This window comes from Saccopteryx leptura, chromosome 5, assembly GCF_036850995.1.
Source record: "Saccopteryx leptura isolate mSacLep1 chromosome 5, mSacLep1_pri_phased_curated, whole genome shotgun sequence".
Taxonomy (NCBI): Eukaryota; Metazoa; Chordata; class Mammalia; order Chiroptera; family Emballonuridae; genus Saccopteryx; species Saccopteryx leptura.
In genome coordinates this window covers 51457479-51479628 of record NC_089507.1, presented here as the reverse complement: position 1 = coordinate 51479628, position 22150 = coordinate 51457479, and the positions used below count along the sequence as shown (strand labels likewise).

The 22150-nt window shown below is 35.4% G+C and overlaps 1 protein-coding gene across 1 annotated transcript; it reads left to right on the top strand.

Annotated features, from left to right (window-relative positions):
• Positions 1–2207: 2207 nt before the first annotated feature.
• LOC136406165 (UDP-glucuronosyltransferase 2B31-like) lies at positions 2208–19436 on the top strand. Its single transcript, XM_066386028.1, has 6 exons — positions 2208–2988; positions 4031–4179; positions 8779–8910; positions 10860–10947; positions 11800–12019; positions 18767–19436. The coding sequence occupies exons 1-6, from the start codon at positions 2268–2270 to the stop codon at positions 19044–19046; spliced, it is 1590 nt and encodes a 529-aa protein (XP_066242125.1). The 5' UTR covers positions 2208–2267; the 3' UTR covers positions 19047–19436.
• Positions 19437–22150: the final 2714 nt, after the last annotated feature.

Below are 22150 nucleotides of genomic sequence, written 5' to 3'. Positions count from 1 at the left end.
GATATCTATAAGAAACTAACTTTACATTAAAAGACACATATAAGTTGAAACTGAGGGATGAAAAATTATATTCCATGTAAATGGTAGCCAAAAGAAAGCAGATACACCTCTACATAGAACACTTAAAAAGACTTTAAGGCAGAAATTACCTAAAGAGGCAAAGAAAAGCATTATGTGGTGATATATGGTCATTCATACTTATATAACTATTATAAATATACATGTATCCTATATTAGAGCCACTAAATATATAAAGCAAACATTGTCTGAACTAAAGGAAAAAAATAAACAGCAATACAATATTAGTAGGAGACTTCAATACCAAACTTTCATTAATGGATAGAGCATCTAGACAGAAAATCAAGAAGGAATTAAAGAACTGGAACAACACTTTAGACCACATGAACTTAGTAGACATACACAGAACATAGCAGAGATATATTCTTCTCAAGCACACACAGAAGACTCTAGAATAAATTAAATCTAAGTAATAAAAAAATCTTAAGAAATTTAACAACACTAAAATTATACCAAGAGTTTTTCCTAAATACAGTGGGATGAAACAAGAAATCAAGAACAAAAAAAAAGTTTCTCCAAAAAAATTAAAAATGGAACTAGCATTTGACCCAGTTATCCCAATTTTAAGAATGAGTCCTAAGAATCCCAAAACACTAAGTCAAAAAAAGATATACATGCTCATGTTAATTGCAGCATTATTTATAATAGCCAAGATCTGGGAACAGCCCAAGTGTCCATCAGTGGACGAGTGAATAAAAAACCTATGGTACATAGACACTTTGGAATACTATTCAGCCTACGGAAAAGAAGGAAATCTTACCTTTGCAGTGGCATGAATGGATCTGTAGATTATTGTGCTAAGTAAAATAAGCCAGGCAAAGAAAGACATATATTATATGATCTCACTTACATGTGGAATCGAAGAAACATAGTGAGCTAAGGAACGAATTAACGGCAGAAGCAGAGTCATAAGAAACAGAGGGATGCTGACAGATGAAAAGGGGAATAAGGGGACAGTATTAGAGATGGTGAAGAGATTAGTGAGATTATATATACATAACACATAGATAGAGGTAACAGGATAGCAAATCCCAGAGGGAAGGAAGAAAGGGAGTCAGGGGGAGGAGAGCAAATATGATGTAATGAGGGGCACGTTGTTTGAGCAGTGAGGGTGGTAAACTGAATGGACATTTGAATCCATGTTAACACAATAAATTTAAAACTTAAATTTGAGAAAAAGAAATAACTGTAAAATTCACAAATCTTTAGATGTTAACCACCTTCAACAAACTCTGTACAACAAGTAGATCAAACAAAATATAAAAGCAGAATTAGAAAATATGTTAAGAAAAATAAAATTGCAAAGAAAATATTGTGGAATTTAGCAAAAGCAGTGTGCAGATGTTTGTTTATAATGAAACATTAATATGAGGAGGTGCAATGTCTATCAATGAATGCAAATAAAAAAAATTTGGTATATCTATATTATAAAATACTACCTGGCAATAAATAATAATAAAATCATAATACATACTAAAATATGATTGAATCTCTAAAATATTATGCTAAGTGAAAGAAATTAGGCACAAGAGTTCACATATTCCATTATTCCATTTTAAAATATGTTATATTTTATTAGAGACACATACAAGATCAGTGATTGGACAGGTGTGGGGAAGGGAGTAAGAGATTAGGGAGTTCCATGTACAGGACTAAGATGTCACTTGTATTATGGAAAGGCTCTACATGAGGTCATCATGGTGGTAGCACATTTCTGTGAATAAATGAAGAACTGTGGAAATGTACATTTGAAATTCATCAATTGAATGGTGTAAGAAATATGTGTTCACAGAGTTTTATTTAAAAAAAAAATCTCTTGAAAAAATATCCATTGATTGTTTGTCAGTCATATAAAGGCTTTATCTTCCTTTTTTCACAAAAAGAGATTATACACACAATCACCCTCCCGACTTATAATACTCACATTCATCTATAATACCTCATATATCAGAGATGCATTATAGAGTTGATTCTTAGCTGAACAATAGCATTTGCAACCATTACACACATTTCTATAAAAAATAATTTATAATTTTTTTGGCTTATATAACATACACTTTTAATAAAAAGTGTATTACTGTGAAGAGTCAGGTTATATTTTAACTTTATCATTGATTTCTACTTGGACATAGGTTTGAGCAAAGGCAGAAGGGGTCAGCCTTTTGAAAAGAAGTATCTGTCCTATCAAGATGTTTATGAAGTGGATTTCAGTTTTGCTGCTACTACAGCTGAGCTGTTCCATTAGCCCTGCATGTTGTGGAAAGGTGCTGGTGTGGCCCACAGAATACAGCCATTGGATCAATATGAAGACAATCCTGGATGAACTCGTCCAGAGAGGCCATGAAGTGACCGTTCTGACATCTGAGGCTGCAATTCTTGTTGATCCTAACAAACCATCTGCTATTAAATTTGAGATTTATCCTGCATCTTTAACAAAAGATGATACGGAGCTTTCTTTCACGAAGTTAGTCAATGAATTGACATACCTGCCAAAAGATACATTTTGGACTTACTTTTCACTAATGCAACAAGTCCTTTGGGAATATTCTGATGCTGTTCAAAAACTGTGTAAAGATGTAGTTTTGAACAAGAAACTTAGGACAAAACTACAAGAATCAAGGTTTGATGTCATTCTTGCAGATGCCATTGGACCCTGTGGGGAGCTGCTGGCTGAGCTACTTGAGATTCCTCTGGTGTACAGTCTCCGCTTCTCTCCTGGTGATAACTTGGAGAAGCACAGTGGAGGACTTCCATTCCGTCCTTCCTACGTACCTGTTGTTTTGTCAGAATTAAGTGATCGAATGACATTCATGGAGAGGGTAAAAAATATGTTGTATGTGCTTTATTTTGACTTCTGGTTCGAAACATTTAATCAGAAGAAGTGGGATCAGTTCTACAGTGAAGTACTAGGTAAGTCATCTTTTTACCTGGCAGTATGATATCTTAATGTTTCTCATTCCTTCGAGGTGAGTTTGCATAAATACAGTAAAAAAAAATTGTTTTTTATAAGTAAAACCATGAAATAAAATTATAAAATGATCTCTCATTCTCACAAATATGGAAATATTTAAATTATAGGGGCACTGAGGAAATGTTTCATTTCCTGTAGTTTAGTTTTATTTAAAAACTGAACTTTTTGCCATATTATCTGAAGGATTATTTCACAATAGAAAAGTAGAATGGCTCTATGCAACACTTAGCAACCTAAACTTTGAGGTTTCTAATGCTTTCAATCCCTTTCACTAAGTATTCACTAATCATCTGTTTAAAAACCTAAAATTTTGTTGACAGTGAACCTGAAAGTAAGTGAAAATACTCCCTTTATTAAAGACAATATGAGTGAAAATTTAGAGAAAGCATGTCTGTGTCTATATTTTATGAAAATATTCCAGCTCTGTTACCACATTTTCTATTAATGCACAAGTATTATTAAACTCCAAACATGGACCAACTACAATACCAGGAATTGAGCCACACTCTCAAAGTATCAGTTTCTGAGAAATCTAAGATCAAGAGAATACTTTGATAAATTATAGAAACTACACTAAATAATCTACAGATACTGTTTCCAGGGTAATGGAGGAATTAACTAACAGAAGAGTTAAAATAATTGTTTAAATGTGCCATCAATTCCTTTTGCAACATGACAGAATAAACAGCTGCAAGTTAAATTTCATAGTGGCTTGGGTTTCAACCTTTTCTCTGTATGTGATTGAACTGAGGTGATCTTAGAGAAAAAAGACCCTTACACTTTATCATATGTATATATACTGTTCATACATATGAACAACATAATATCAAATAGGCACATTATATAAATGTATTGTCAAACCACTGTCATTTTAAAGAATTTTGAATACATTATTCTATGCTTTTTTCAGAAAATTAATTAGTATATGCATACTTCAGTATTCTCATTTCTTCATCCTTTTGGTTATTTTTTTTCCTTCAGGAAGGCCCACTACATTATCTGAGTTAATGGGGAAAGCCGAAATATGGCTCATTCGAACCTATTGGGATTTTGAATTTCCTCGCCCATTTCTGCCACATTTTGAATACGTTGGAGGGCTCCACTGCAAACCTGCTAAACCCCTGCCTAAGGTAAACCTATTCTTGAATGTTCTATGTTGTTTACTCTGCACTTTTCGTAGGAATGATTTTGTGACTTTTATTCAGAACATCTGATCACATTGAGGATCATATAGGAATCTGTGTAAGTGGTCTGACAATAGAAACTGATAGATTTCTATACTCTGAAAAGAATTTGTCATTATTATTACAAAGTAAAGAAATATACTGGGAGACTTTTGAAATAGGATCAGTTAAGTTAAGATTCTCATTAATCAACACATAAAGTATCAACCATTAATTCAAAGAATCATTATAAAGCGATTCAATAGCTCAAGAGTAAAGGATGGATATGCAGGGGTATAGAGTAAACAGAGTGTGTTCTCTCACAAACCAGATATTTTACATGTAAAGATAAAATATAAGTAAGCAATAAAATTCATGAGAAAAGCATTATCATAAAGAAAGAACATAATGCTTCTTTAATGCTAGAGAAAATCCCACACTGGACTGGATTATAGTACCTCAGGGTGACAACAGCAATCAGGGATACCTGAATATAAGATATCCCTGGTTTTGTCTCTATTCAACAATAAAAGTTTGTTACCTATCCATGACCAAGTGTATCTCTATAGAAGTTTGGGATCCAGCAATAAAGGCCAAGGCTCCTGGAAAAAGACTCTCATATTGCCCATCAGGTAATAGGCAAAAAAACTCCACTACTGGCTGCGATACCCACAGGATATTGTGAATTGATTCCTCCATCTCATGGTTGCCATCCAGCAGTACCTGCAGACCCAGACTTGGACAGGCATCTCTGGGTTAGAAACAGTGTGGGGATTCAGCTGGCTCACACTGGTTTGGAATAACTGATACCTAATTTTATGTTGAGTTCAGCAAATTGGAGTTAAAATAGCACTTGTGATCAGGGTTCTCACTAAGGCAGGTGTCTGGACAGCTACCCAAATGGAAATCACAAATTTACATTCCTTATTCTTTTGTAATATTTATCAGCCCAACAATGTATTCTAAGTGCCCTTGGTAATGTTCATTCCATACATAGGTGACAATAATAGCATGGGAGGATGCCAATCAAGAAGCTATACAGAAATATCTTAAATAACAGTTTTATTTTTTTGCCAGGTATTATTTAATATTTTTCATTAATATTTATAAATTATTTCTTATAACATAATCAAGTTTTGTGTATCTCTTTTATATTCTTATAGAAGTATTAAATGCATGAAATAATAAACTACCTTTAAGTATATCTCTTTTATACTTAAAATGGTCATTCAGTTCAGAGAACTGGTTGTTAATTTATTTGAATCGGACCACTGGTTAAGAGGCCTTTTGAGGAAGTCTAGATTTTCAGAAAAGTTCCAGAGCATGTTGGAGCACATAATATATGCGTTTACATGCATTGATTGGTGTGGGTGAGAGGAGAGCTCGACATTGCCAGCAGCGTTCCTTCTCTGAGGCAGCACATCATAGGGCTACAGGAGGCTGTCATTGCTCCCACAGGGGACAGGGAGAGCTGGTGAGTGGATGCTGTGTTTCCCTGGTGTACAGGATGTTCCAAAGGGGCTCATTTCTCTGTTACAATATCAGTACCTGGTGAGAGGGAGCAGACAGGAGAGTGCCATGTGAGGTTCCCAGAAAGAATTAAAGAAACACAGTCCCTCCTGACAGCATTCTGTACACCATCTGGAAACCTGACCACAAATCATAAAGGAAACCTCTCCTACAGATCCCCACAATGAGCCTGTGGGCTCCCACACTGAACTGCATTCCAAACCCATACCTCCTCGACTCTGGCCAGCCCCATGTACAAACTGCCAAGGGCAGCACAAGGACAAGATCTGCTAGAAGACTACGGGACAAGAGCAGAATGCAGACAAGGGTTTGTCAGCAAGAGAGAAACCACAAATGAGCTGTAGCACCACCATCAGGACTGGTCCTTATAGGATGGAGCGATGATAAATAAGTTTTAGAATTCTCCCACAAGAGTCTGTCAATATGATTTACAAAAAGCACAGAACCTTGTGCACTGTTGGTGGTAATGTGAAGTTGGTGAAAGCACTATGAAAAACAGTAAGGGTGTTTCTTAAAATATCAAATTAGAGCTACCGTACGAAATAAAAATCCCACTTTTGAGTATTTTTCTAAAAATAAGAAAACCAGAATACCAAAAAAATATTCATTATCCCATATGTACTACATTATTATTCACAACAGCCAATAAATAGGAACAATTAAAGTGTCTGTTAACAGATAAGTGGTAAAAAGTTGTAAAATACACTTATAGACACAAAGACACACACACACACACATTCTACTACATTATTCAACCATGAGTAAGATATTATACCAATTGGACAACATATTTGGACAGTAAAGGCATTATGAAAAATGACATAAATCACACTCAAAGAGACAAATAACGGATGATATCATTTATATAGCGAATCTAAAAAAGGGAAAGAGTTAGAAACAGAGTAGAACGTGATTACAATAAACTGGTTAAAGTGAAATGGGGTTGAGAAGAAGTGAGTGAAAGGGTACACATGAGTAACTTGAATATAATTAAGTCCAGGGGATAGAATAATTATAGCCAACAATAATTACTCTATTATATAATCAAAAGTTTCTGTAAACTAAATCTTAAAGGATCTTACCAAAAACACAAAAAAAATAATCATGCTACCTAATACAGGTATTCACTAATGCTAAAGTGGTAATGATATTATAATTTATGGATTAATCAACTCAACACCCTGTATACCTTAAATTTACACAACATTATAGGTCAATTCTGTCTCAATTTTTAAAGAAAAGCTTGAAAAAATAATTATAATGAGAAATCAATCTTTTTGTATTAACAGGGTCACACAATTTTCTAAAGAAATAAAAATAAAGAATTAAAAGAAGATCAAGGGTAAAAGTAGATAAGTATGAAGGCTGGACCAGATTCTGTGAAAGTTTTGGCTCCTTACACATTTAAGGGTGAGGAGGGAAATTACATTTAGCAATCAGAAATTTTTCTCACACAGAAAGTAATAATATTCAAATGTTCATAAAGATCAGTAACAGTCAGAAAATCTGAAACAATCCCAGGTAACATGACTTCAATATATATTTTCGGTACATTGAACTGACCTATTCAAGAGGGTAACCAGGCCTCTGCTTCAGAAAGCCAAGCTGAACCTCTCCCACTGGGGGCAGGTGCCAAAATAAAATATAAAACATATTTGTCTAACTTATACAGAATTGTTTTCTAACTTAGAAAAGTCAAACCCAGGACTAATCACAATCTACCCTCATATTTTATTTAGTCCCTAGAACATGGAAACATTAAAAATGAATTCACTAAAGAAGCAAAAGTCCTGCCATTACTGATGGTTTACTAGTTAGGAAATCAAAGTGTTACTGATTATAAACAGTGAGTACAGGTTAATAATTACCTGGGTAAATGAAGCCTTACTTGTTTTCATAAGAGTTACTTATATAAACAACAAAAAAAAAAAAGCAAAGTTTGGTGTACCTTGCCCAGATAACTACAAAAGAAGTAACTATATTACTAAACTAGTTACAAGTGATAACCAGATATGATGGTAACTGAAACTATTTTATGATTAGGCTCTATTTTACATTAGATATTTTCAATAAAGAAAAAAATGAGATTCAACCAAATGTCTTATAATCTTTTGCTTTACAAGCTACTAGAAGGGACAAACTAATAAGACTTTGTCAATTAGGGGAAGGGGTGCACAGGACCACACAATCCACAGCAAACACTTCAACAGGGGCTACTTCCAGGCTAGGACTCCTATTTACTACTGTTCTGTAATGTTTATTCTGCTGCAGCAAGCTAGCCTCTGTCTTCTACACCGAATACTCTTCCATTCCAGGGAAGTGCTATGCAATATTCCCAAAGACCACCTTACACCACTAAAGCCTTTAATCCCTAATCTGAAGGTGTCACAGTAAAGAATGTAAGCATTTAGGAAAAGAAAATATGTCATTACCTGGTAAAGTAATCTTTGTCCATCGAATGGGACCTCATTTATCAAAAATGTTTGCGGGTTAAAATTTGCTGTATGTTATCAGCTAAGCTGAAATATTCCGGTATTATCAAGATTCAGAATAAATAAATGGCATCAAAAGTAAATTGAAGGAAATTTTAACCCAGGCTATAACGTAACTGAATCCCTAAGGATATTTTCCTAGGTAAAATAACACACTCACATAAGATACATACTGTATAATTACACTAATGGTGGTATAAAACTAGCAAATTTTAGAAAGAGAAAGACGAATGGTGAGTGTCAGTAACTGGGAAATGAGAAATGGTGAATTACAGGATAAGAAGCACAGTTTCCATGCACAAGGTGAAAGAGTTCTGGAGAAGGGTTGCACAACAGTAAGGATAACTTTACCTTGTAACTGTACACTAGGAAATAGTTAAGATAAGTTTATATTGTATGGATTTTAACACTGTTAAAAAACACAAACAATACACTAATAACTCATAAGGCATAATTTTCTCTCTTTAATTGTTTGTAGCAGTCCTTTCAGTAGTGTTCACTGCACTGTTGCTCTTCTGTAATGGAAAATAATCTTGCTTCACAGGAAATGGAAGAGTTTGCCCAGAGCTCTGGAGAACATGGCATTGTGGTGTTCACCTTGGGCTCCATGGTCAAGAACATGACAGATGAAACAGCCAATGAGATTGCATCAGCTCTTGCCCAGATTCCTCAAAAGGTTTGATAAAGTAACATTGAGTCAACAACTGATGAGTGGGTTAAACTCTGTAAAGTGTAGAATTACAGAAATTTCTACATAAAAGCTAAGCTATTGTGATAGCTTCAATTTACCTCACCTATCAATTTAAAAACAAAGTACATAATAGCATGTTTTTGTTTAACAATGACTTTGAAATTAACATAGTTATCACCAAAAAGTATATTTAAGAGGTACACTGTGCAGTTTTGTATTGTCATAGTATGGTAGGCAGGAACTGATAGATATCACCTAATCTATCCAGTCGTTTACTCTATTTTCTTGCAGGAATCCTAGGGTACAGTACAAAGTACAGATGTTCTGAGAAAGCAGTAAAATTTTTAACAGTAACATAAACTGGAAATGGTAACAGTCTGAAAGGCGTCTCACAGTTTAGGCTTGGCAGGTGATCCAGGCCTCTCTTCCCCTGAATTATGGAGTAGCCTGCTCAGTGTGTTTCTCAAGGTGATATTGAGAGAAAGAGTGTCCAGAGCTCACCAGCTGCATCAGACAAACCAGAACAGTGATTAAGAGAAAGAGAAATGCCGGCCTGTTAAAAAGAAAAGAAAAACATCCCTGGTCAGCTGGGCCCTGCTACATTCTGAAGCAGGAAGACGTAAAAGAAAGGATGGACATGGGTATAGCCCTTAGGTGACACTAAATTTTATAAAATGTGGTCGGAAACAACCTGTGAGAATAACTTTTCCTGATACAAGAGGAGGAGGAGCAGATGAGGAGGAGGAGGAGAAGGAAGGTGAAGAGTTGGAGGAGGAGTGAGGGGAAGGAGAGGGGCATATAAACAACAGTCAACCAGAAGCAAGGCGAGCAGGAGACATTTTCAGAAACACTCTCTTTCTTCAACATAAAATATGGTAGAAAATTATTGAAACACTTAAAAATCACTTGAAGTCTCTGGGTATTTGTGAACTACTTTTCATTTCATAACTAATGTAAATTTCTCTTTAGCACATATGCTATTTTGCTAAGAATCTTAAGTTACTTTCATACTCACATAGCAAACAGATGTTCATTTATGAACTAGAATCTAGCTTGGTAGTAAAATGAGAATTTGCTGGACCATTTATGATTAAACCATTTTAGTGAATCAGTGCATTGTAGCACGTTGTGAAGGGCTGATAAATCAGTTGAATAAAATGCAGTATCATCATCATATTTGGTCTATAAAGATGTGTAGTATTATTTATGATGTGCCAATGGACTTTTCCATAATTTAAGAGAATTTTTATCCTAGTAGGAGTGATTATATTGGATTCATGTAAGAAATACTTGGAAGTAGTAATTAATAATTAGTAAACTAAACTGAGCTACACAAACTCATTAAGCAGAATTATGTATAATGGATAATGAATTGTTAAATATAAGAATGAGTTAATTATCACAAATTACTGATGGTAATAATAATTTTTTAAATCAAGATGTATTATTTGAATAAAATAACTTTTGAAACTAGTGAATATAAGTAAATCACTTTCTCATCTTTCAAAAAGAAATACACAGGTGACCAATAAAACTGGAAGATGAGAGCCAGTATAATAAGGAGTGAAAACAAAACAAATGTATTAATTATTAGTAACCTGCTGGTTTTCAAACTACAATTATATGACTCCGGTACTTAAAATTTTTATATACTTGAATTGGTCATTGATAATCTCATTGTGTAACCCCTAAGTATGAAAAATCTTAATTGAAATCATGCCTGACTGAATATAAAAATAAGTGCATGTAATACCAGCCCATACTATTCTTACATCGGTGTTTTATTGGATCTCAATCTGTATATGTTTTGTGTTCGGTTGGTTATCTGAACTATGTAAAGTGTTTAACTAGATGTCTCTAATCGAAATAGAATTCTGATGTGCTATAACTCTGTAGTTTGACTTATCAAATATATTACATTTTTACCCTACCAGGTGATATGGAGATATGATGGCAAAAAACCAGCCACCTTAGGGCCCAATACTCGGCTCTATAAATGGCTCCCCCAGAATGACCTTCTTGGTAAGACTCCGGAAAACACTGAAGTTAGACTTAATTTGTCAAAAATGATAAACAGCTCACTAGGAAAGAAATTTATTAAACATTTGTAATTGAAAACAAATGACAAATAAATTATAAAATAAAAATTAATTTTTATATCAATTTCTGTCCTAGGATAAAAGTTAAGATATATCAGTTGGCATCTTGTTTTACACAGTCACATTTTTTATGGCCACATACAAAATATTTTTATTTCATGTGTAATGACTTCTCACAGAAAATATCTCAACACTTTCTCAATTATCACTCCCTTAATTCTCTCTTTATATCAAATTTTAACCCAGTGTAAGGATGTACACATGCCCCTGAAAAATATTAGCTCCATTATTATTACCAGTGACTTTCCATTTTCCATTAAGAAAAAAATAAAATTCTCTTTTCAAAATAATAACATACTTTATGATGTGTAGCTGTTCCTAAATCTGGGTCCTGGGCCAATGCCCACACATTGCCTGCTGCCTTGATACACCACTTATCAGACTCAGTGTTTTCACTGTTTTATTGAGTGTATATTCTAACATTACCCACCACACTTTTTTATAAACAGTTTTTTCTTAATGCAGAATATTCTCTTTCAATTTGTCCACTGGCAACTTGTACTTTTTTCAAGTTGCTAGAAACACACTAATCTTCCATTTAAGGCACACTGTCTCTCAGCAGATTTAAGTGCCTCATCCTTTGAGATCAGAAAGGCATTTTTAATATACCCTAAAGTGTATATATTTCGTTAATAAATACATTTTCTCAGTCACCAACTCTCTTTTTATTCCAAAACTTATATTTCATAATTTGCTGAAATTCACCCAATCCTAGGTCATCCAAAAACCAAAGCCTTTATCACTCATGGTGGAACCAATGGCATCTATGAGGCAATCTACCATGGGATCCCCATGGTGGGCATTCCTTTGTTTGCGGATCAACCTGATAACATTGCTCACATGAAGACCAAGGGAGCAGCTGTCAGGTTGGACTTCAACACTATTTCAAGTAAAAAATTGCTCAATGCATTGAAGACAGTCATTAATGACCCTTTGTAAGTATCACATATTTTTTTCTTCCTTTTTTTTAAGTGATAGAGGGGAGATAGATAATGAGACAGATAACCTTATGTGTCCTTATTGAAATCCACCTGGCAACCCATGTCTGAGACAAATGCTCAAATCAACCAAGCTATCTTCAGTGCCTGGGGTGACTCTTGGACAAATCAAGCTATCCTCAGTGCCTGGGGACCCTCCAAACAATTGATCCCCTGTCTCTGAGGGACAAGAAAAAGAGAAAAGGGAGAAGATTGGGAGTAAAAAGAAAGGCAGATGGTTGCTTCTTGTGTGTGCCTTGACCAAGGATCGATCCTGGGGTGTGCACACACCAGCCAATGCTCTATCCACTGAGCCAACTATCCAGGGCCACATTTTTTTAGTAGATACTATTTAAAGATAAGAAATTTTCTCAATGGAGCATATGAGTTTCACCCTATTTTTAAAATGCCAATTTTGACATTATTAAAATAATTACCCATCTTATATATATATATACATATATATTTTTAGCTACACATTCATTTCAAAGTTGGACTTTAGCCCCATTTATTAATGGGTAACTAACTAGTATAGCAATTTTCACCTCCAATTTTTAAGATTATATAAATAATTGTAAGGATACATATTTTAAAATATGGTAGAGCACATAGAAGGAAAAATGATAAACCAGAAGAAAAATTATAAACTCTTTCAATTCAATACCTAAAATATCTGCTTAAGCAGTGGTGGCACAGTGGATAGACCGTAGACCTGGTACTCTGGAGTTTTGAGTTTGAAACCTCAAATTCACCAGCTTGAGTGCAAATGATTGGCTTGAGTGCAGTGAAACCAGCTTGAGTGTAAGGTCGACATTTTCTGCTCAGGGTTGCCAGCTTGAGCACAGAGTGACTAGTGTGACAGCAGGATCATCATGATTCCAAAGTTGCTGATTTGAGCCACGGGTCACTGGCTCGACTTGAGCCCCCAGGATCAAGGCACATATGTGATGCTGTCAATAAACTACTAAATGAAGCACCTATGAGTTGCCACTTATCCATTTATTAGTCTGTGGTTATTATTCCTGTTTCCAACTTTAGCTATCATGAATATTGCTACCAATGTTTTCTGTGTGAATATACTTACAGATGTCAGTAGTTATAGCAAACCGAAACTGACTAAGTCATTCAAACACAAGTAATGTCAGAGTTCATTTTAAAAATTAACTATATTTACTATTTAGAAGCCATGCTTATATAAAAGTGTACTAGAATATTATAAAAAGCTAGTGACCATAAAAAGATGCAGCTACACTATTATCAGACACTTTAGACCAGAAGCACTAACTAAAATTACAAAAAATATCTTCATAATGATAAAAAGGTTAATCTGTCAAAATAGTACATATTATTATTTGGTAAACCCTACAAATAAATCCCCATATTAAACAGTAAAAGGAGACAAAAACAAAGATCCAAATGAAAACCTTCATCATAATAGTATGTTTTTGATGATCTTATTCTATAATATAAAAAGATGACAAAAAATAAATAGGTAAAAGTTTTGAAACATGATTTTAAAATCTAACCTATTTTACATACACTCAAAAGTGCAGAGCATTTATTTTTAAATGTATAAGGAATAATAATGGAACTTAACCTACATGATTGGTCAAAATCAAGACTCAGTATTTGAAATTTTTCAAATCATAAATAGAATAGGTCAAATTCAACTAGAATTAAATCAGAACAAAATAAACCCTAAACTACAGAAAAATACAAATTTTGGAAATTAAGTAACACATTTGTAAATAATTCAGTCAATGTTATAATCATAATCATACATGTACCTTCTTCTCAGAAACTCCTCATATAGGTGTGTATACAACAGATGTATAAATATGTAAAGCTAAAGTATATACTGATATGTGTTATGTATATATGATTTTGGCTAATCCCTTTACCTTCTTTGATCCCATTCTTTTTCTACCTTCCCTCTGACACTTGTCAATCTGTTCCCTGTGCTCCTGCTTTTGTTTCTACTTTGTTCCTCAGTTTACTTTGTTCATTAGATTCCATATATAAGTATGATGATATATTTGTTTTCTCTGCCTGCTTTATTTAACTTTATTTAACCACCAGGTCCATTTAAATTGTCTCAAAAGTTAAGACTGTTTTCTTTTCTATGGCTAAGTAGTATTCCATTGTGTAAATATAGAACAGGGATTTTTTTTTTACCCATTCATTTAATGATGAAGACTTGGGATGCTTCCAGATCATGGCGATTGCAAACAATGCTGCAATGAACATAGTGAAGCCAGAGATGCAGGGGGAGGTGGAGGTAGAGATGTAAGCAAAAAGGTGTGGAAAGAGACTTTGCATGAAACATGGAGGGCCATGACGTGGTGTGTAGAGTGTGTTATATTGAGTACAACACCCAAAATCATGTCAACATAATAAATTAAAAATTAATGAAATTTAAAGATATATACAAAAATATTTACATTAGCTTTAATAGAAATAGCTAAAAAATATTAATCCAAATATCCACAAACATTGTAAAGCAGTTATCTGTAATACTGTCATACATCAGATACTATACCGCAATGCAATTAATGACCCCTACAGAAAAGACAAAATCAAATTAAGTGTTACTGTACGTTTCTAATATATATGATGCTAATAGTAATGATAGTGGTCACTTTGTGGCAAGGATTACAGACTAAATGATCAAAGAAAATGGGAAGCTTCTAGTAGCTTGTGGTATTCTGTATCAGTATGTAACTCATAGCTACATTGTAATATTGAGTGCACCACAACTTACTAGGTAATTATCAAATTTTGAGCTGTTGACTTAGAGTAGGTGTAATTTTTCTATTTTTATATGGAAATGAAAGATATGCTTTATAAAAAGTATTGTTTGTTTTTTGAAGGCAGTAAGTTATAGTCAAAGATTGAGTTCTGTCTTTGCTCACATTTATACAACACAGTTTCATGTGGAAATTATACAAATTTCACAAGCCAGTAGCATGCAGAATAATATCCCTTAATATGCCAAATAAAAAAATAACACATATCAAACTAATGACTGGATAATCACACTATTTCTCCAGACAAGAAAATATGAAGGAATAAAGTCCAAATTCAATAAAGAAACAATGAGTGTCCAGGACCTGATTTCCAGCTGCCAGCACAAGAATAAAAGTCCCCAGTTGCTATAGCACATTGCTAGGGAGCAAAGACACCAGTGTTGGAGGCTGGCTGGTCTCTTACACAGGGCTGCTCTGAGCTTTATCACCACTTTCTAAGAGACCTGTGTGACTGAGACAGGAAAGAATGCCCCAAGGGTCTCCTGGTCCTTTTTAGGTTACTAAAGAGTCACCCCGCCCAAAACAAAAATCTCAAATAGTCCTCACAGACTGGCAGTAATTTAGTCTAAATGTTTCCTTGCCATAGTTGCTCCTCTATATTTTGTTACCAGAAAAGACTCAGGCTGGGTGTTGGGGGGATGAGGGCTCTGCTTATAAACAAACACCAGATGGAGAATGATATCCTGGCAGGACTTAATTAATTTTTACATCAAACAACATATGTTTTCATTTTTGCCATAAACAAGTGGATTCAAACAATGTCACTTAATTCATAAAAAAGTAGATTTGAGTCACATTAAATCAATGGACAGATATTTAGATATGCAGAAATCAAATAGTGAAAAAAAAAGGACAAGGAAGAAATGCCTTAGGGCACTATAAGTGTGGCAGGAAAAGTTTCTCTGAGCCATGACATTGACACAGGACCTTCCTCAGACTTAAAAGCATCCATGAGTGCCTTAGGGAATACGGGGAGGACTTTTTCACAGGAGGGACAGAGAACAGTGCAAAGGTGCTGAGGTAGAAACATTCTTGGAAGCTTCAGTAAATAAAGAGCCAGAAGGTCAATGTGACTACAACAGAGTGTGCTTAGAACAAAGTCATAGGAGAGGAGGTTGCCAGGGTCTGTCTATTGTCAAAATGCAAAATTCAACCTAGCAATTTAGCAGATTTAATTGGCTGTATTAAGCAATTCATGATTTGGGCAATATGGCTGTAAAGCCAGTGGCCGGGGCTACCATCACAGCCGCCTGGCCCATGCAAGTTCGCATTGGATTCAGACAGTCGGTAAAGAAACAATGGAGCCAAAAACTGGTGGGCCATCATCTTTAATCCTAGCTTACACCTAGCAGGCAAGTAAAAACACACACTGGGCTTCAAAACCCACTCACATTCAGTGCTCACAAAGCTACTAACTTATCCGAGTTTCCTAGAATCAAAGGTTTCTAGCTCACCAGACTTATTCACCTCTGTTTCCCATTTCCTCCTTCTCCCTGCACAAATTCTGCACAAACTGGCTTCTTACTCAACACTCCGCCATCTTGGCTACTTCTCCTAACCTTCTCCACGTGGCCTTTCTTTGCTCTCTGCTCTCTGCTGCCTCCTCTAATGCTAATCTCAGAAACTAAGAGCACAAGCTCCTATTCTGCCCTCATTTTATAGTGTAGAAATCAAAACCTTTAACCCAATATACAAAATACGGAAGTCTCTAATACAAAGTCACTTATCTGAGGCATGATGGGATTGTACTACCCCACATGAAAAAGGGTGGGAAAAGCTTAGTCCTAAAACCAAGCCCCAGGCTACAAGGATTCAGCCTGCCCACAGCCTGCCCCCAACACACATTAATATCACCTGGGTGGCAGCTTCCATGTGGACAGTGCCATCTTTAACAAACTGAGCATAATATATTTTATCTGCCCAACAATCCAGCCCTATGCTCACTTACTACCCACAATCTACACCACCGGCATCCCTGTGCAAGGAAATTAGGCACATTACACAAATTACAACAACATGGCAAATCATACAATTTCAACAATTACAAGGTACATTTCACCAATATCTGAGCACTTTGCCAAAAGCACAAAATGTTCTTGGCCTTTTTTCTAGCCATGGGAAAAGCTTCCTGGGACAGGGGAAGGGCCTAGGATTAGCAAATAAAAGGGATCTCCGAGGAATTTTGCCAAATGAAAAGTTTGTATAGGAACAAGGTTTTGGCAGGGGAGTTATTAGCAAAAGAAAAGAAAATATTATTTTTAGACTAGGGCTTCTTTTTCTAGAAAAGAAATGAAATGGGCTTCATTATGCAGATTGCCTCTTCTCTCAATGGAAGATGGATAGGGCCCAAGTAACAGATTGCCTCATTGGTATCAATACTAGCCTGTTTGACTAAGATTATATTTCTGGGAGAAGTTGAAACTTCAGTTAAATCAGGCAAGAAATCTAGGTTTGTCATCATGGCTATTTAACAAGAGTAATGCCATTTAGGGTTTATGGTTTTCTGTTTAACATCAGGTAGAGTGTTATAGGCCAAAAATGATTTGGAATTGATTGGAAAAGGGTAGAGATGCCAGATGGCCATTTTGAGTAAGAAAGTGTCATAATTTTATGTGTTTTAATATAATAATAGATTTATGAAGAGAAGCACAGGGAATATTGAGGAAGCATTTCTCCTGCTATGATAGAGTTCCTTTAAATATTTTACAGTCATTGGCCTAAAACTGCATTTCCCCATCAGATTTATGTAGAAGAATGAAAGTCTAAACTTATCAAAAAGGTTTCTTTTATTATTGTATTTACTGATGTTTAGAGAGAGGAGAAAGAGAGAGAAAAATAAGGTGAGGGGGGAAGGCAGGAAGTATCTACTCTCAACGGGTACTTCCCCCATGTGCCTTAACCAGGCAATCCCGGGGAACTGAACCAGCAACCTCAGTAATCCAGGTGGGCACTATTATCCACTGCGCCATCATAGATCAGGCTGAGGAGGTTGTGCAATTTTTATTTGAACTAATAACTGAGAACAGGCACAATCAAAATGAACAGATGAGAAAATGTCCTGGACAGTGGCAGTGTGGTAGTCTATTTATGCATTTAGAATCAAAGGAGAAGCATAATAAAGCTTCCATGAAGTCCATTAGTGCTAAATTAAGGAGGAAGAGAAAAACAAAGTGGAGGTGAGTGTTGGGGGAATTAGAATTTCTGGACTGGATAAAAAGTAAAATGTAGAGATACATACAGGTACAGGTACTTCATTACATTATTAGGTATAGAATAGCTGACATTTAACATTTATAATAAATAAAGCTGGCATGTGGGCTACAAAAGAAGTGTGGGGTCATTGTGCTCTGGTGCCTGTGGTTATATGTACAAAAATTACTCTCACATTTCAGAGGTTTGTTATCCTAGATGCATAAGTTTAAAAAGGACAGGACTGTATGGGGTAAAGATCAACCTCTTACTAGAGAAGCTATACGCTTGGAATGAGATTTCTACCTGGACTGCCCAGATAAAAATTTATGATCAGTTTGCCCTGTGTGATTACTTTGGATCACTGAGCTTGACAGGCTTATTACGTGGTCCCCTGACACTGTCAGATCTGCTGTGTAGTCTCTTTATTTTCACACTCATTGCCCTTAGAATGGCTCCTATCATTTCCTGAGCTAAAATGTGTAGCTTCCCCATCTTATCTTCCATCTTCACTTTGTAATATATTTGTCACCAGAAAATTTCAATGTGAAAAGCAATCATCTATAAATACCCAAATAAAAATACAATTCTGCAATTCTATGACATTTATTTGAAATATGTTTATGACAATTCAAAAACCTTTCTTGAAAATGATTCTCTTCAGCAAAATAACTTTCTTTCATTATGGGTATCTTTGTGTCTCTTTTAGATATAAAGAGAATGCTATGAAATTGTCAAGAATTCAGCGTGACCAGCCAATGAAACCTCTAGATCGAGCCGTCTTCTGGATTGAGTTTGTCATGCGCCACAAAGGAGCCAAACACCTGCGGCCAGCCTCCCTAGACCTCACCTGGGTCCAGTACCACTCTCTGGATGTGATTGGGTTCCTGCTGGCCTGTGTGACAATGGTTATATTTGTCATTACAAAGAGTTGTCTGTTTTGTTGTCAGAAGTTTGCTAAATCAGGAAAGAAGAAAAAAAGAGAGTAGTTGTTCTGAGGCCTGAAGCTGATATTTCCCATAGATGAGGCCCGTTCCAATTATTTCAGCAAAATGAACTGTGATATAAATGGCCCTACTTCCTTGACAAAATGACTGTTCAAATTTAGCTTCTGAGATCAAAATTTGTTTTCAAAAGATTAAGTATCAGTCTAAAATTTGAAAATATTCATGTTGAAAGGGTAAATAAATTGGAGAAAAATAAAATAACAATATAACTATATGAGTAAATATTAAATTTTATTATTCAAGCATTAGGCATCAACTGAAGAACATTAGTTTATTCAAAATATCAGTAGAACTGAGGAAATGCTCAGAAGAATTTCATGGTTTGTGGTATATTTTCCTAAATAAATTGTTTAATAGTTAGAATTATGAAAATTTATTCATCATTCCACTTCATTATTGAACACCTGGAATGCTCCTCAATTTTATGGTTCATTCAGCCTCAGCATCACTTCTTATCTAAAGACACAGTGATCCATTTGTTCTTCATGCAGGGTAAGTAATTCTTTTTTTTTTTTCTCACAGAGACAGAGAGAGAGTCATAGAGAGGGTTAGACAGGGACAGACAGACAGGAACAGAGAGATGAGAAGCATCAATCATTAGTGTTTTGTTGCGCATTGCAACCCCATAGTTGTTTATTGATTGCTGTCTCATTTGTGCCTTGACCACGGGCCTTCAGCAGACTGAGTAACCCCTTGCTCGAGCCAGCAACATTGGGTCTAAGCTTGTGAGCTTTTGCTCAAACCAGATGAGCCCGCTCTCAAGCTGGTGACCTCGGGATTTTGAACTAAGGTCCTTGGCATCTCAGCCCGACGCTGTATCCAGTGCACCACCACCTGGTAGGGCTAAGTCATTTCTTATTCAAGTGTTATCTGCATTTAGAAATACAACAGATAGCTCCTTCCTATTATAAAACTGAGCCACTTAGGAAAGGCTTTGGTTTCAGTAGCTTATTCTCTTTACCACATGACCCCTTAGAGAGATCATCTACCTGCTTTCATCTTATTTCAAACATGATGATGGTTATGTGGTCCCAGTAATAGGTTTGATAACACTGGGGAACAATATTTTTGTTGCATCCACTAAAACACTTGTTCTTACCTAATTCCAGTGTGCTGATCTCAAATGAGACATTAGTTTTTCTCTGTAAGGAAAAGTTTTTTTGCAATTCAAGATTTAGGTTTTCATCTTATTGTAAAATTTCAATATTTAGTTTAACTTAATGAAGTAGTCTTCTTGGGCATCATCTTTGAGAAAACATAATACTTTATATAATGCAGTAATACACTAATACACTAAAAGATATGATTGCATCAGAATTTGTCTACAATTATAAAATAGAACATATTAAAACACTTATTTTAATCATAAATTTGCACAAAACTTATTTAAATTCTATTCACACAAAAATTTACATCGTAGCTCTTTTGTTTGTGTACTTGTTGAGGACAATCTCATTTGATGAGCCAGCAGTAGTCTGCCATCATATTTCTGTCCCATTGCCCCTGATAATGCTCTTCCATCGTCTTCAGATTTTGATGAAAGCATTCTCCCTGCTCATCACAAACAACTCCAAGATTTTCGAGAAACTTATCAAGATGACTGTTTATGATGAATCTTAATGTTCATGTTACATTCAATGTCACAGAAAACCAACAACATTCTTTGAACCAGAAATTCATAGTTTTCTGCTTTTTGTTGCCAAGGAAGTTCTTTGTAACTGCCACAAAAGATTGCCATGCTGCTTTCTCCTCTTATTCATCTTCCTGGCAAATTCTTTGTCACATATGAGGGTTCAAATTTGAGGTCCATTGAATACACCTGCTTTTATCTTCTCAAAAGACAAGGCAGGAAACGCAGAAATAATATGTTGAAAGCATTCACTTTTTCTATTCAAAGCCTGAACAAACTGCTTCATTAAGCCAAGTTTGATGTGAAGAGGGGGAAAAAAGATTCTGTCTCGATTAACTACAGGTTTATTCACAATATTTTGCATCCCTACTTCCAGAGCCACTCCTTCTGGGTCCAGTGTCAGCTGTCCCACAAACACAGAAAGCAAAGATACTTCGTGAAACCTCTCTGTTGTCCTAGCAGTAAATTTACCATTTTAAGACCCACAAAAATGATCCAGTTATGCTCCTCATACTTCAGAAAGTCAAGAACAATTTTCATGTCATTATAATCTTCTTGCAGATGAGTTGAATAACCAATTGGAACCGCTGCACAAACAATCCCGTTCTGTAGGAGAACACATTTCAGACTCCGTTTAGAGCTGTCATGGAATAGCCGCCATTCTGTTGGGCTGTAAGTGGTAATACTTAGCTGGCTGAGAAGACTACTGATATCATGACAGTAAACAAAGTGCTTGTCTTTGGAAAAAAATCCACAAAAATTTGTTAATGCTTCCTGAATGGGATACTTTAGCTGACTGGTAAAGTACATTCTTTTCTTGAAGTCTGGAGGCTAATAACTCAGCTGTTTTCTTTGATAGGCCCGAATCTCTTACTAAGTCATTTAATTCAGGTTGGCTAAACTACTGAGGGGTTAATGACTGCTTGGCATCAGAAGAAGACCCATCCGGTTCCACAACCATTTCCTCATGCATTTTATAAAAATACAATTAATCACCATGTTCACTTTCTTTGTCCTTAGAAGATATAAAACCATTGAAAACTGGAACTGGGAGTGTCTCAGAGTGTGGGATAGGTCGTACTGCAGAAAGAATATTAGGATATGCGCTCATATGCTGTTTTTTGTTGCCAATGCCCTTTGTATGAACCAGACAGAAATAACAGTCACTGCTGTGATCCTTAGGTTCACGCAAACCATGGGAATACCAAAAGGCATTTCTTTGTGTTTTCCTGTTGTCCAGTCATGATGCATTTCCTCACAATTATGACACACAATATGAGGAGCCCAATTCTTGTCTTGATCGCCAAGGGGAATTTGAAAATAGGCAATATATGCACATGTCACAAATGATGAAATATTGCGCCTTTGACGTTGAAGTTTGTAACAGCCACATATATAACAGAAGGTGTCAGGACTATTCTTACATTTACGCCTACTCGAAGAAGCCATGATTCAA